Raw genomic sequence first — 17,468 nt, 5'->3', positions numbered from 1 at the left:
AAGGAGACCACCTCCAACAACTGCTGATGTGATATTGTACATACTCTAAAATACTGAATAGTTCAAATATAGTTTTATTCATTGAAAGAAGTCCCGGATTGTATAGCTTCAACTGAAATATGATGTAAGACATCTACCTGTATGGAAGTTAGTACTGATCATCTCCTTGGTATCAAAGGAGTGTAAACTGGCCAGAGAGACTCCGCCTCCTCCCTCCACAGTTGTACAGCTCGATAGAGCATCCATAAACCCCTGGGGCTTATCCTTGACCAACTTGTAGCACCAGCCGTTCCATGAGATCCAGTCCTTGTCACACACTGTTTCCTTGTAAAGTGAAGTATCTACAGAGAGAGAGAGAGAACGAGAGCTATGGTTGTTGCTTAAAAAAGAAAAAAGGATGCTAAATCTAGTTTATAATCCCCACTAATTATTTCATTGGCAGGTACATTTTACAACTCTACACAGCCTACCTACATGAGTAGACCGAAATGGTCCCAGAGAACATTAGTGAGGAACCAGTATATGGAGCTAAAGTTAAAAAATGGTTGAGTGTTCCTTTACACTGGTTTTGAAGAGAGGATGTAAGGTAAAATAACTTAAATAACTTAATAAAGAACAAGATTTTGGTTCTAATATTAACTTCAGTATGTGCCAACCCATTAACCACTTAAAAGCCCCAGCATCCGTTTAAGTAGTTAAAAGGAAGTGAAAGTACCAGTTGTTGCTGTTCGGGAGGCATTGGCGAATTTCTTGCAGATGTATGGCAGCCGTTTGTCACACGCTTCAGTCTCATATCGCTGTCTAGAGTTCAGTACGCCACAGTCTGATTCAACAAACATGGAGGAGAATGGCATTCCTGTCCAACACGAAACATGTATTCACACACACACACACACACACACACACACACACACACACACACACACACACACACACACACACACACACACACACACACACACACACACACACACACACACACACACACACACACACACACACACACACACACACACACACACACACACAATCACACACACACACACACACTTAGTGATTGACGTTTGATCCAAGGTTATTATAGTTTTTAACTATAGTTTTTATAGTGGCGTTGCTAGTTTAGTTTAGTTTTTATTTGAAAACAATTTGAAGAGATCTTATATCCATCATAAATACTAGGCTTATGAAATAACAAATTGACTATTTTGGGCTACAAGCTCACAGTGTGTAGATCAGTAGCTATTTTCACTATTCCTATATATAGGGCTTAAGTGGTTGTCACCACTAAAAAAAGCTCAGATCAGCATTAATCTGGATGGCTAAAGTAACCTCAGAGTTAAGGACAGTGTGGCTACACTGCCAGTCTTACACAGCACACCATATCACAATAGTTAGCAGGATTTATAAGGCGTTCCATTCAGTGTCCATAATGTGTTAGTGTGCCCAAACAAGCTCAATACTACACTGTGTCCAATCAATGGCCAGTCACAATGACCTTGTTTACAACACTGGCCTCATTGTTTCTCTGACTGACAGTGAGTCACAGTTTACAGCACTGCACCAACAGCAGCAGAGCTCTAAAATTAGCATTACACAATTCATTGGGAAATATTTTGCCTGCAAATCATTTTAACAATTTGTAAACATTTGTCAAGCTTTGAAAGGGATGTTATGCTGAAATAGCTGTGACCATATCTGTTGCAGTTAATCATAATATTAAACGGAAACAAATATACTAACCAAAGAAAATTAACAGAAGTAAACCTAACCACAGCACACGCCACTATGAGCATGACAACATGAATCAGAACCACCCCAGCTATGAATAAACGCAGCAAACCAGTCTGCAAAAGCAGGAAATGCCTGGTGATGCAATTGATGCCAAAGTGAAACTCATGAAGTGTGCGAAAGTTAGAAAGTAGTTGATTGTAGGTATGCATGTAAAAAATGAATCTCTTAATCAAATCAACATTGTTGTTTTGAGGCACGTTAATACTTTCATTCATATTTAGCAATATTCTGCGTTATGCCAATTGATTCCTCCCCACACACATTTCTGTGTTGTCACTGCTGTTGTATCCTACTGACTCACCTACCAGTGAAGAGCCCCCACCAGGAGGACGTAGAGCCTTTGTCCTACTCCTCCCGCCCAACACTCCCTGCTGACAGGTGCCGCCCCAGCCCGCAGGAATACGTACAGTGATAAATATCACCCTCCCCGCCCGGCTTCCCTCCCCCGAACACGTGCCAATTGTTTTCGTGTACTGTAGACTCTTGACAAAGCAGTCTGCACAAGCTGTGCAGTCCTGCCTTAAATGGATCTGACTGTTTTTCATCTGGTGCCTTGTGACATAAACGTGGGTTACAACATGGTTTCTGAGAAGGCCTTTGACTTAACCAAGACAACAACAATATACAACTTTCTTCTCTTTTCATTTATCACGAAGTGTATCACTTTTCCCCAAACAGATATGAAGCTAACAAAGAAAGATGATGAAATAAGATGAAGACATACTGTACAGTACATGTTATTATCACACAACTCTGGGCCATGTGTTTGTGCTCTCACCAGATTCCCATCGCAGGAAAGACAGGGGCGAGCCATCTGACCACTGCCAACCCTGAGAGGTGTCCAACTGGTGAAGGCCGATCCACATCCTCTCTGGCATTCTGCCAAGACCTTCCACTACTGCAAAGCACAAACATCAAAATATGCCAGTTGCATAATGGTATGTGAAAAGTAGAACGATTAAGAATCATGTAAGGCTTTTTTGGTCAAGCGAGTATAAGAAAGGCTGTAAATTGAACTTGTTTTTTCTTTGATGATAAGCAGAACAAAAAAACACTTATTTAACAAGTTAAAAGCTTCAGCCTTCGTCAGTTTTTGATAATATTTGCATAAGATGTGTGTACGGGCGTTGCATTTTGGCTTCTTTGCATTGAATGAAACACAATTAGATAAAAGACTGTGTTGAGAACAGCGCCCTGCGGTGCAGCTCAAAGAGTTCTCTACAGAATGAGAGGAAGGGGAAGAGAGAGATATTGAGACAGACAACGGCCTTCGCAAGAAATAATATTCAAACTACTGCTGTGAAATCCATTTATACAAAAGTCATTATATCATAATTAGTTCCTGTAAAACTTTATCCAATTCTTCATCATCCTATGTCTGGGAGACAATTACAGAGCAAAGTCTAAAGTGAAACTGACAGAGGTAAATTTGGCTCGGCCTGTCTGGCCTGTTATTTGGTGGCAAACAAACAATGGCGCTATTTTAGTGTGCACAGTGTGTACGTGATAGTTTTCTTTTGTTTTGTCATCTTTGACGTGCTTCAGTTGTGATCAAATCCAATATTAATATTATTATTATCTATTAACTAGGGTTGTGCCGATACACTAATTTCACGATCCGATACACAATATTGGGCTCACGACATCGATACAAAACGATATATGGCACTTTTTTATTATGAAAATATATGGGGGGGAGGGGAGCAAATGCAAACGAATACTTCTGTTTTTGCATTATTATTATTGCAAAAACAAATATTATACATTTTATTATTTTTTCAAAAAACGCCAAAACGATTAAAAAAACAAAAAAAACGCCAAAACGATACATATCGTCACGAAAACGTATCGCGATGTATCGCGGGACGATATATCGACACACCCCTACTATTAACCCATTCAGTCCGGGAAAGCATCTGTGTCATTTTAGATTTTATCGTTGGCTATTAAAAAATAGCCGATATACAAGCTCTCATCGCCGTAGATCGTGCCGCGCTGTGAGCTTGTACATCTGCTATTTTTGAAAAATCTCGATAGAACTACTGATTTAGAAGGCCTTTGTAGAATCGGCGTCAGGTCTTAATGGGTAAAAAAGGTTTGTAAAGGAGAACAGTCTTACAGACGGAGGAGGAGAGGTCTTCAGGGCCAGAGAGAGTGAGCAGGTCAGCCCCTTGGCTGCGACATGAATCCAAAGCCTCGTGCCAAGTCACTGCTGCACTGGGAACAAACTCGTAGCATGATTCCCCCTCTGACGCCATAAACAGGGTCTGGCACCCATCCTCTGTGAAGGAGACAGACAGAAAGTACAATGATAGTTATTGCATGTATGTGCTATATATACTGTATGGTCTCCCACGGTTCAGCCTACATTGTAAAATGAGGCAGTATTAATTTATGGGTCAATTATTACACTTTTTAACACTCTGTGAATGCACTGGAGTCAAGGGGTTATGGTACTTATCCACATGTATGAGTGATAAACTACTTGTTAGTGCACAATGGGGTCAGGAGTTTCTTGTTCTGACATTGTAATGACAGCTGATGGGAACTGACTAACCATTTCCTGTATTAGATGAGATTTACAGTAGGATGGCCTGTCCAGGCCTGTCCTGTGTGGGGGGTGCACTGCTTTGTCACTCTGTCCATCAAAGCCCTAAATGACAAGCTAGCCAAACCCCCCATACCGCTGCTTGTGTTTTAACTGAACATGTAACTTTTTATGATCATTTTGTGTTCTTACTGAACATTATTCTATAGTGTGTCGTTCAATGGGCAGTGCACAATTTTTTGGGCAGTCTGCGTTGTACGGCATATCTCTATGTACTGTGTGTATGCATGTTGTCATATTTTAAACAGCAGGATCAATAAAGGCTGTCCTATCGTATCCTCAGTTATATGTCACATGGTCTTTATGTATTGTTGTAATGGAACATTTCCCTAGTTTACTTTACTGCCTCTAGATGGCATAGTTGTTCCTTTTCTCTAGTGTTTAGTTCCCCCCTGCCTCCAGGGGGCACTGTTTATGTTCTTGAGCTGCAGCTGATATGCTACAGGAAGTGATTCAGACTTCCCATTCCCCTGTAAACAACATGAAGGATAGTGTGTTGAGTATTAGTCATCTTATGCCATCAGTGGTTTCTACCCTTTACAGTGCAAAATAAGTAAGTAGGCATTTCAACCACATTGTGACTATTTATTTTAGGAAGTATTGTGTCATTATGTTCTACTTTGTGCAAACTTTATTAGCAGTGTTGGAAGTTCTGGCTTTTGGCCTACTTTATAATTTGGATGCTGTTATGTTCCTAATTTGTGTCTTTTTTGTATTTGATGTGTTTCAGTTTCACACTTTTTTGTAATAAACCAGTCCTTGATCAACACTGCTTGTTCCTTGGAGGATTACATTTACAAGGGAGAGTTTAACTGGCTGTGAAAGCCCAATAAGGACAGAGTCACATTGGGTGTGACAGTACAGTGAAATTATTACACTCTATGAGGGACTTCAACTAACTGTGGACACTGCTGACAAGCACTACTCTGCACCAGCCATACCCAGTCAACAAATGGACACAGAGGATAAAGGCCAAGACAATGAGGAGACCAAGTCACTCTCTGCTCACTCAAGATCTTCAGGGAAGCTGTCTATTCGATCATCAGCAAGATCTTCTAGGAGATCATCTACATCAACTAGAGCCAGTATGGCAGCAGCACTAGCAATGGCTGAAGCACAGGCTGCTAAAGCCAGAGCAGCCTATGCTGATAAAGAAATGAGCATTAAAATGGAGAAGGCCTGCATAGAAGCTAATGCCAATATGGAAAAAGCCCGCACAGAGGCAACTGCTCACATGGAGAAAGCCCGCTTAGACGCAACCATTGAAGCACTACAACTCCAGAAAGAAGCTGATGCTGCCATGGCCAAAGCAGAGGTAATGGAGTCTGTTGCTGCTCAGTTTAACTTTGCAGAGCTAAGTGAAGAATTGGAGTTCTTGCCCATACAAGCAAGCCCAGTGCAGAAAGTGAGTGAGTACATAAATAAACATGCAAGTAACTACACTGAGCTCACTGAAACATGGAGAGACATGCCCACTCACCATGACGACAGCACCCACCTGCCCACTCGCCGTGATGACATCACCCACCTGCCCAATCGCAGCGATGACATCACCCACCTGCCCACTCGCAGTGATGACATCACCCACCTGCCCACTCGCCGTGATGACATCACCCAAGTACCCACTCGCCGTGATGACATCACCCAAGTACCCACTCGCCGTGATGACATCACCCAAGTACCCACTCGCCGTGATGACATCACCCAAGTACCCACTCGCCGTGATGACATCACCCAAGTGCCCACTCGCCGTGATGACATCACCCACCTGCCCACTCGCAGTGATGACATCACCCACCTGCCCACTCGCCGTGATGACATCACCCAAGTACCCACTCGCCGTGATGACATCACCCAAGTACCCACTCGCCGTGATGACATCACCCAAGTACCCACTCGCCGTGATGACATCACCCACCTGCCCACTCACCGTGATGACATCACCCACCTGCTCACTCACCGTGATGACATCACCCACCAACTAACTCATCGTGATGACATCAGCCACATGCCCGCTCGTTGTGACGACATCACCTACATGCCCGCACAGCGTTACGTCACCCACATGCCCACCTACCGGGGGGACACCACCCACATGTCCGCTCAGCATTACGTCACCCACACGCCTGCTAAGCACGATGACATCAGCCGTATGTACATTCAGAATGATGACCTCGCCCATAGGTCCATTAAGCATGATGACATTTCATGGCATGTGAAACCTTCACCACAATCCACGCCTCATCACTTCAAACAAGAGCCAAATCAATACCACCTCTCACAACCAGATGGCAGTAAACCGACCCTGCAAACAGGTACACCTCAATACCTTTCCTACAGGCAGTTACAACCTCAGCAGGGGTTTAGCCCAAACCTTACAGCTACTGACCACGTAACCAGTGACCTCGCCAGGTTCCTAGCAAAGAGTCAGCTGGTAACTGGAGGACTGTCTAAGTTTGATGACAAGCCAGAGAATTATCTCAGCTGGCAGGCTACATTTCAGAGTACCATTGCAGACCTTGGTCTTACTGCCAGTGAAGAAATAAATCTCCTCATCAAGTGGCTAGGCCCAGGATCTTCAGAACATGCAAAAAGGGTCAAAGCAGTCAACATACGTCATCCGTCTGCTGGTTTGAATATGATTTGGACAAGACTCCAGGAATGCTATGGCTCAGCAGAGGCAATAGAACAATCCTTGTCCACCAGAATAGACAATTTTCCAAAGCTCTCCAGCAAAGAACCTCACAAGCTCCGGGAGTTATCAGACTTGCTCTGCGAACTAGAATGTGCAAAGCTAGATGGGTATCTGCCTGGTTTATGTTACTTTGACACAGCCAAGGGAGTAAATCCAATTGTGGAGAAACTACCCTTTCATCTCCAGGAAAAATGGACAGCAGTTGGCTCAAGATTTAAAGAAGAACACAGAGTTTCTTTTCCACCTTTCTATGTGTTTTCTGAGTTTGTGAGGAAAGAAGCTAGAACAAGGAATGACCCAAGCTTTACCACAGCGTATCTCTCCTCTGTCCCCAAGAAGGAAAATCCACCAGGTAATTACAACACAAGGCCATCAGTTATGGTGCACAAAACAGATGTTTCAGCAGATGGAACCATGCACGTGGAAAGTGTGGCTGGAGATTTAAGCAGGCAGTGTCCCATACATCACAAGCCACACCCACTGAAAAGGTGTAGAAGTTTCAGGAATATGCTTCTTGAAGACAGAAAGAAGTTCATCAGAGACAATAATATCTGCTACCGTTGTCTTGCTTCCACCAGCCACCAGGCAAAAAACTGTAATGTCACCATCAAGTGTGTGGAATGTGACAGTGAAAGGCACTTGGCAGCACTTCACCCTGGCGCACCACCACAGACACCCAATCCCCTCTCTTCCCCTAAAGAGCATGGTGGGGAGGAAGCCAGCTCATCACAACAAGATGTCACGACATCGTGTACGAAGGTATGTGGAAATGGAATATCTGGAAAATCATGCTCCAAGATTTGCCTCGTGCATGTCTTTCCTGAAGGTCAGCGCCACAACATCAAGAAGATGTATGCAATCATGGATGATCAAAGTAATCTGTCCCTCGCAAAGACTGAGTTTTTTGAAATGTTTGACATACAAGGCACAACTGAACCCTACACCCTGAAGACCTGCGCTGGTGTAACAGAAACATCAGGTAGAAGAGCTTGTGGCTACATAGTGGAGCCAGTAGATGGGGAAATTAATTTTCCTCTCCCTACACTCATCGAGTGTAATGCCATTCCTAACAACCGGGAAGAAATACCAACTCCTGAAGCCGCACAACACCACCACCATCTGAGGTCAATAGCCGCTGACATACCACCCCTCGACCCAAACGCTGACATCCTCCTGCTCATTGGACGGAACCTACTGAGAGCTCACAAGGTGAGAAAGCAGTTCAATGGCAGACACAACGACCCCTATGCACAGAAGCTCGACCTGGGCTGGGTTATCATCGGCGATGTATGCCTCGGAAGCGCTCACAAGCCAACTGAAGTGAGTGCGTTAAAAACACATGTATTAGATAATGGACGCCCAAGCCTTCTCACTCCCTGTGACAGCCGCATCAATGTGAAGGAGAATTTTAGTCTGATGAGCTACACAAAAGCCACTCCTCATCAACTTCAACCTTCAAGCCCATACTTGAGGCCCACTGAAGAGAGTTTAGGAGAGACTGTATTTCATCGCACTGATACCGACAACCAGCTTGCACCATCCGTTGAAGACATGATTTTCCTAAAGAAGATGGAAGTAGTCTACAAAGATGAAACTAACAGCTGGGTCGCCCCATTACCATTTCGCAGCCCCAGACGTCTACTCCCGGACAACAGACCCTACGCCTACAAGCGCCTTATGTCTCTTCGACGCATGCTGGACAAGAAGGAAGACATGAGAGCACACTTTGTTGAATTTATGCAGAAAATGCTTGATAACAAACATGCAGAGCTGGCACCGTCTCGTAAACAAGGTAAAGAGAGATGGTATCTTCCCACCTTCGGCGTCTACCACCCACAGAAGCCTGGGAAGATTCGTGTGGTGTTTGATTCAAGTGCACAATTTGATGGAGTTTCTCTCAATGACGTGCTGCTCTCGGGGCCTGATCTGAACAATACCCTCTTAGGCGTGCTCCTCCGTTTTCGAAAGGAACCAGTTGCTATCATGGCAGACATAGAACAAATGTTCTACTGTTTTGTTGTGCAGGAAGAGCACAGAGATTATCTTCGCTTTCTCTGGTATCAAGACAACGACCTCAGCAAAGATGTGGTAGACTACCGAATGAGAGTCCATGTCTTTGGAAACAGTCCCTCCCCGGCAGTGGCGATCTTCGGGCTGAGAATGGCAGCAAGGGAGGCGGAAGGTGAATATGGTAGTGACGCACGACACTTCATAGAACGGGACTTCTATGTTGACGATGCACTGAAGTCTTTTCCTACCGAAGCTGAGGCCGTTGATGTTCTACAGAGAGCCCGAAAAATGCTGGCACTCTCTAATCTGCGTCTCCATAAAATTGCCTCCAACAGAGTGGGAGTGGTGAATGCTTTCCCCCCAGAAGACAGGGCCAAGGAAATCAAAGATATCGATCTCTCCGCTGACGAGCTTCCTGTCCAGCGCAGCTTGGGAGTGAGTTGGAACACCATGTCTGATACTTTCACTTTCCATGTTCCACAGAGTCACAAGCCCTTCACTCGCCGTGGGGTGCTTTCCATAGTCAATAGTCTATTCGATCCTCTAGGCTTCCTTGCCCCTGTGACTATCAAGGGAAGACTCCTTCTCAGAGAACTCTCCAGCAGTGACTTTGAGTGGGATAGCCCCCTGCCACAGGACATGTACGATAACTGGAGAAGATGGCAAGATTCACTGCAGGATCTTAAAGTGCTGAATATTCCTCGTACTTATGTATCCTTCTCCATCTCACAAGCCAAGGCTACCGAGCTGTGTGTGTTCTCAGATGCCTCAGTCAAGGCTATAGCAGCAGTGGCTTACCTGAAGGTCACGCATGAAGATGGCCACATTGAAGTCGGCTTCATCCTGGGTAAGGCCAAGCTGGCTCCAGTACCAGAGATTACCGTTCCCAGACTGGAGCTCTGCGCCGCTGTGCTTGCTGTGGAATTGTCAGAGCTCCTCACAGAAGAAATTGACATGAAGGTAGACAAAATCACATTCTACACAGACAGTAAAGTGGTGTTAGGATACATAAACAACCAACACAGAAGATTCCATGTGTATGTCAATAATCGTGTACAGAGAATTAAGCAATCTTCTCTACCAGGCCAGTGGAGATATGTCTCAACAGAGCACAACCCTGCTGATCATGGCTCTCGGTCTGTGACAGCAGGGAACCTTGCCAGTAGCACGTGGCTGTACGGTCCAGCATTTCTTCTACAGCCTGAGAGTAACATTCCTGAGAAAAACCCATTTGAACTCATCAACCCAGAGTCAGATGTGGAAATCCGCTCTAATGTGACAGTGCTTGCCACCAAAGTATCTACAAGTCATTTGGGCTCAGCGCGCTTCGAGCGCTTCTCACAATGGACTTCCCTCATCAAAGCTGTAGCTCACCTTCGTCACATCTCTCGCAGCTTCAAGTCCATAGATGCCAGTAGTTGTGCAGGCTGGCACCGCTGCAAGGCAAGTCTCACAGATGAAGCCTTCACCCAAGCAGAACACACAGTCATCAGGTGCGTCCAGCATGAAGTGTATGCAGAAGAAATAAAATGCATCATTGCAAAACAAGACCTGCCATCTAACAGTTCCCTTTACAAGCTTCACCCAATCATTGATGACAAGGGTCTACTGCGAGTACGAGGACGCCTTGCAGAGTCAAAGTTGCTGAGACATGAAGCCAACCCCTTTCTGATCCCAGGCAAGCATCACATCGCTACACTGCTTATCCGTCACCATCATGCAGCTGTAAAGCATCAAGGAAGACATCTAACTGAGGGAGCTGTACGAGCAAGTGGCTTATGGATAGTGGGAGCCAAGAGATCTATCAGCAGCGTCATTCACAGATGTGTGACTTGCAGGAAGCTACGTGGCAGAACAGAGCAGCAAATCATGGCTGACTTGCCTGCTGAGCGCTTACAGACTGATCCTCCATTTTCTTATGTTGGCCTCGATGTATTTGGACCATGGGAGGTCATTGCACGCCGTACTAAAGGAGGGCAAGCCAACAGTAAGAGATGGGCGGTTCTGTTTACATGCATGTCCACTAGAGCTGTCCATATCGAAGTGATTGAAACTATGAGCTCCTCTAGCTTCATCAACGCACTTCGCAGATTCTTCGCGATCAGGGGGCCTGCTAAGCAGCTGAGGTCTGACTGTGGGACTAACTTTGTTGGTGCGTCCAGGGAACTGAAGCTAGATCCTCCGAGTCCTGGTGAGACGAGTGTGGAAGACTACCTGCTCAACCAGAGATGTTCTTGGGCGTTCAACCCTCCCCACTCATCTCACATGGGTGGCACGTGGGAGCGTATGATAGGCATTGCTCGGCGCATCCTTGACTCAATGCTCTTACAAGCTGAACACTCTAGGCTGACTCACGAAGTTCTGACAACATTAATGGCTGAAGTCACAGCTATTATTAATGCAAGACCTTTAGTGCCTGTCTCCTCTGATCCAGAAGCGCCTCTGATTCTGACCCCATCAACACTCCTCACCCAGAAGTTTGGTGCAGCCCCACCTCCCCCGGGAGACTTCGGGAAAGGCGACATGTTCAAACATCAGTGGAAGAGGGTTCAAGTTCTTGCTGACACCTTCTGGGCTCGATGGCAGAAAGAATACCTCACCCTGCTCCAGAGTCGTCAAAAATGGCAGCTCAATAGGCCAAACATGAAGGAAGGAGATGTTGTTCTTTTGAAGGACAAACAACTAAAAAGAAACGAGTGGCCTACAGGAGTCATCGTGAAGGCTCTCCCAAGCAAAGATGGAGTCGTTAGGAAGGTGGAAGTCAAGGTTACTCGTCACAAGACTACTAAGACTTTCTTAAGACCCATTTCAGAGTGTATCATTCTCTTGTCTCCAGAAGATTAGCTTATGCAAATATGTAATTGTGACATTTTAAAATATGCCAAGGTGGGGAGTGTAATGGAACATTTCCCTAGTTTACTTTACTGCCTCTAGATGGCATAGTTGTTCCTTTTCTCTAGTGTTTAGTTCCCCCCTGCCTCCAGGGGGCACTGTTTATGTTCTTGAGCTGCAGCTGATATGCTACAGGAAGTGATTCAGACTTCCCATTCCCCTGTAAACAACATGAAGGATAGTGTGTTGAGTATTAGTCATCTTATGCCATCAGTGGTTTCTACCCTTTACAGTGCAAAATAAGTAAGTAGGCATTTCAACCACATTGTGACTATTTATTTTAGGAAGTATTGTGTCATTATGTTCTACTTTGTGCAAACTTTATTAGCAGTGTTGGAAGTTCTGGCTTTTGGCCTACTTTATAATTTGGATGCTGTTATGTTCCTAATTTGTGTCTTTTTTGTATTTGATGTGTTTCAGTTTCACACTTTTTTGTAATAAACCAGTCCTTGATCAACACTGCTTGTTCCTTGGAGGATTACATTTACAAGGGAGAGTTTAACTGGCTGTGAAAGCCCAATAAGGACAGAGTCACATTGGGTGTGACAGTACAATTGTACTTTGTATTGTCTCATATAATATCATTATAACGTGGTGGATTAAGGATCAGATCAAGATTTCAGTGTATTCCAGGCACCCATAGACCAAAGTCTATTTCAAAAATCACAAGTCACATGGCCTTGCCAAGCCATGTGGCCCATAGGGCAGGAGCCTATCTCCTGTTTCTGCAGCACGAGGCAGCTTGATGTACAAGTTCACCCCCTGGACATGACACTGGCATGTCGCAGGGAATTTACCCTAACCCTTGATGCTGAGTGCCAAGCAGAGAGGCATTGGGTCCCATTTTTATAGTCTTTGGTATGACCCGGCCGGGGATCGAACGCCGACCTCCCAATCTCAGGGCGTTCGGACACTCTAACCACAAGGAAACTGAGCTGGTTTTTGTTAAGTGATTGTGTGATATTTCCGGCTCATACTTGATTGAGAGACAACAAAATACAACATGCCAGGTTTTAGACAGTGGCCCCATTTTCTTTCAGTGACATCATCAGTGGTGGCACACCAGGACAATCCAGGGGAATCCTCATCAGGGAGACAGCGGTGATGCCAGGTGCCATTGTAGAGGAAAGGAAACTCACAGGGGGCTCCTGCAGAGTTCCCATTTGTGGTGTGAACAACTAGGAGGAAAGAGAGGAGAGAAGTGCATGAAGCCAAATCATTTATTTTAGCCATTTTAGTTCTACAACATTGTGGTACACAAAAATCATACCTGGGCCCAAATCTAAAAACACTGTGACCAGCTGGTACTAAAAGTGTGAATACGGATCTACATTCATAAATAATGTAAATGTGTAACACATTGAGTGAGAAGTTGGGTTAATTCTATTACATTCTATTGTATTCTGAAATGAAGACACGTGTTAGTAGGCTTCGTGTTGAAGCTATAAAATGTTGATCAAAGTGTAGATCAAAAATGAAACCAAGAGGTTATCATACAGGTCACAGATCACAACACTGTTTATAGCATCTCAAAGGTGATCAGCACTTGGATTTCCCCTAACTTTCCAAAGACACAGATCATTGCACTGTTTGTAACTGAATCTTGAAAATAAGCCAATCACTAGGCCACACAGTACTTGATGAGTAATCTGTAACACCCCACATTTCATGTAGAATCCCACACGGCACAGATTCCAAAACATATGACCAAACAAGCTGTATTCACACTAAACACAAGCAATATTCTAGCTATGCAAAACCTTTGCATAGCTTGTTCAAGTGGCATAAGGAGACAATATTTAGCAACAAATGGGTGTGGGAAACAAAAATGCAGGCTTAAAGGTTTCATGACATTCAGTTTTACAACACATTAAAAGTATTTATCATGGTCCTTCAAACGTGTATTAAAAGTTTTAACTGAAAAATCCACTCCAGTGATCCATGGCATGATTTTTTCTCTCTGATTTCTAAAGCCTTTTCAACTGCAATGAAAAAATAAATCTTTGCCTGTGGGTGTCGCTGTTGAGGGATTTTAACTGTTAATCATCACTTCTGCTCCCCCCCCCCCCCCCCCCCCAAAGGAATATATAGGAGAGGGGAGGGGCGAAGAGGGGATTAATGGACTAATGGATTAATGGACTGTAACATCAAAGTCCAGGGGCCAATCACCGATTACTTTTCAGCCTAATTATTCAGAAAACCCCAGACCACAGAAAATCCACTGAATGTTTAAAGTTCAGTTTTTGGGGTTTAAGAACCTTTAACTGAATTCAGCTTCAATAATATAAAACAAATTGGAATCTCACTCTCAATTTAAAAACAAGATGCTGACTATTGACTGTTAACCAACCATAACATCCATATATATTGGGAATTGTTATGTTCCATTTTCCTGTCCTCAAAACAGAACAATAGGATTCATTCAGGTTATACATTGGCAACGTTCCCCTTTAATCCATCTCTCTTGAAAAGTGCACTCACTCACCACGGTACGGCTGCTGACATATGCTGCTCTCGGTTCCATCTCTTGTCCAGGTGTCGCTTGGGTCACGCTTGGTAAGTACTTTGCCATTGCTATGAGTTAGGCCCATCTGGTAAATGGTGTAAACAATGCCATCTCGGCAACGCCACCACAATGAGCCGTTCAGCCCTTTGGTGCCACAGTCCAACAGCGACAATGCCTTGGACTGTACCTCCAACCCCAGGCAAAGGGATGTGTCTACGTGGAAAAGCCGATGACCGGCTCCCCACTTCCACCACTGAGACCCATCGGTGATGTCACAGGACTCGAGGCCCACGCCGGTTGAGTCCTTTGCCACCAAACACTTCTTTGTCTCTTTGTGCTGGATGGTAAAAGCATCTATGTCTGTGGTAACAGAGGGAAAGCCATGAGTGATGATCAGTCATCATCCCAAATGAGGCCTAGTGAAGTGTTTATAAATAATGATAGTATATGGAGCTGAATCATTTCACACGACAACATTCTAATAAAGGGACTCATATGAATATTTGAGGGGAGTGGCGTGATGCCAGAACGATTGCAGCTAAATGTGATGTAAACCTTTTATCCCAAAGGCAATAAAACACAACCACTGAACATGTTGATGCTCTAAATAAAATATAAGCGGGAGAAAAAGACAGGGGAGAGGGAGACAGGGGGAAAGAGCAGTGGTGTAAAGTAACGTAAGTACATTTACTCAAGTACTGTACTTAAGTACAATTTTGAGGTATTTTTTACTTTAGTGGAGTATTTCAAATTTTCAATACTTTTACTTCTACTCCACTACGTCTCAGAGGCAAATACACTTTTACTCCTCTAATTATTTGAAAACTTTAGTACTAACTAGATAGTTTGTAGATTTAGATTTTCTATTATCACTAAACATACATTAACCACTTAAGCTCTATATATATTTCTGCTATTTGAAAATATTTTCAAAAGATGTTACATTTTGAAAACTTGAAATGGGACAGTCTGCATAATGAGTAGCCTACTTTTACTTTTTAATTTTGTACTTTTACACTTTTACACAAGTCAATTCTGAATACCAGACTTTTACTTGTAAAGGAGTATTTCTACATTGTGGTATTATTTATACTTTTTCTCAAGAGAGAGAGAGAGAGAGAGAGAGAGAGAGAGAGAGAGATCAAAATAAACAGGGTGAGGGGGCGGTAGAGAGACTATCACAGGACACTACTGTGCTATATGCATGCGTCCTGGGTGCTAAAAGTTAGCCCGAACTGAAAGAGAAACTATAAGCAACATTGTATCACCCTGTCCTGTGCAGCTGCTAACTAGGGATGGGACGGTATGAAAATGACAAGTCACGATTATCATGGCAAACATTATTGCGATTAACGATATTATCCCGATAATCAAAATTATGCTTAAAACTTAAAATGTCACTGTTGATAACCACTTGAATGCCCAGCAGCATCCCTATTCTGGGCAGAACGTTTGCCAAAAATAGCCGATCTACAAGCTCATAGAAAAAAAATCGATTCGTGTAGAGCAGGGGTCTTCAACGTTTTCAGGCCAAGGACCCCCTAGCTGAGAGAGAGATGAAGCAGGGACTCTATATAACTTTTCCCCCCCTCTACACCTATATACCTCTTTGCCAAAAATATCAGATCTACAAGCTCACAACGGCGGCTTGGCTAAAGTTCTCAGAAAAGGGATGCTAGAGTTAATGTAAAAAAAAAATCCTATCACACAAAGATTTGGCGGACCCCCTGTAGTAACTCTGGGGGTCCCGGACCCCCTGTTGAAGAAGACCCCTGGTGTAGAGTGAAATAAGAGCGTACTAAATGCGCTCTTTTGACCGATCAAGTATAGAGACTTTAAGTGGTACTGAGTTTACAGCTGAACAAAATTAAGCTAATTCATCCTAGTGTATGACGGAGGAACATTTCACGATAAAAAAAATCTCCACGATTCGATTATGCGTTTTTTTTAATCACGATACACGATAATAACCATGTTCATCCCATCCCTAACTATTAGGCCACATTGTGAAATGTCAACAGAGAGTAGTCTTGTAATTTAGATCCAACATGTCTTGACTTGTAGTCCTGTTTACATTGTCCCCGCCGTGGTGGTATTGAGTATTGACCGCTTCTATAAGGGTTTGGCTTATTATCGTTATTATTATGTTGGCTAAATATTAATCAAACCTGGTCGAAAAGCATCAAACACTGACTGATCATTTGAAATCAAAAAATAAAAATCCATGGGACTCAAAACTCACCAGAAGTTCCAGCCAGAGCACAAGTTCCAAAGAGAATTCCCGTCTCCCACACAATGAAGAGACCAAGACAAAGAGTTGTCCTGGACATGTTGACGTTCGACGTGTTCAGCACAGCTTTTAAAGGATCTCGTTCGCTTTCATGCAGAACGATGTGTTTCTCTATACATAATAAAAACCCAAAATGATCACCTTGCGCAGCTATCTCTCCCTACCCTACCCAACCCAACTGTCTCTCTTTCTCTCTCTCTCTCCACCCAACCCAACTGTCGCTCTTCCTCTTTCTCTCCCCCTCTCTCGCTCCACACAACCCAAAAGTCTCTCTCTCTCTCTCTCTCTCTCTCTCTCTCCCTCTCTCTAACTGTCAGTGGCGTATCGACTGACTGACTGACTGTCTGTCTGTCTGTCTGTCTGACTGACTGACTGACTGACTGTCTGACTGTCTGTCTGTCTGTCTGTCTGTCTGTCTGTCTGTCTGACTGACTGACCTGTCTGCGACGGCTGGCGCTCGGCAGTGTAGCGTTCCGTGACATCATGATCATGGTGACATCCAGTGGTGTAAACATAGCTGTAGAATACAACTCTCGTAGTAGACGTATTTATGATTCTGACGGGTTCAATCTACGAGAGTTGTAGGGTTCATCTCCCCCAGGGACAGAGGAACTTTCTGCACTATACCCCGTAGACACTCCAAACATGTACAAATTGAAAAACACGGTGCTTACCG

At 44.0% G+C, this 17,468-nt stretch overlaps 1 protein-coding gene across 1 annotated transcript in view; it reads right to left on the bottom strand.

The window, feature by feature from the left end:
* ly75 (lymphocyte antigen 75) overlaps positions 1-16,948 on the bottom strand; it is a 37,294-nt gene extending 20,346 nt beyond the window's left edge. The window contains exons 1-7 of the mRNA XM_084057110.1: positions 16,745-16,948; positions 14,482-14,862; positions 13,004-13,174; positions 3,911-4,072; positions 2,570-2,689; positions 716-856; positions 138-341 (exon numbers count right to left, since the gene is read on the bottom strand). Coding sequence (XP_083913236.1) covers positions 138-341; positions 716-856; positions 2,570-2,689; positions 3,911-4,072; positions 13,004-13,174; positions 14,482-14,862; positions 16,745-16,832 — 1,267 coding nt within the window. The 5' untranslated portion in view covers positions 16,833-16,948. The remainder of the gene's footprint in view (positions 1-137; positions 342-715; positions 857-2,569; positions 2,690-3,910; positions 4,073-13,003; positions 13,175-14,481; positions 14,863-16,744) is intronic.
* Between the last annotated feature and the right edge of the window lie 520 nt (positions 16,949-17,468).

This window comes from Gymnoscopelus microlampas (assembly GCF_963454915.1).
Source record: "Gymnoscopelus microlampas genome assembly, chromosome: 1".
NCBI classification, from domain to species: Eukaryota; Metazoa; Chordata; class Actinopteri; order Myctophiformes; family Myctophidae; genus Gymnoscopelus; species Gymnoscopelus microlampas.
The sequence above is the reverse complement of the archived record's forward strand: the minus strand, read 5'-3'. Positions and strand labels throughout refer to the sequence as shown.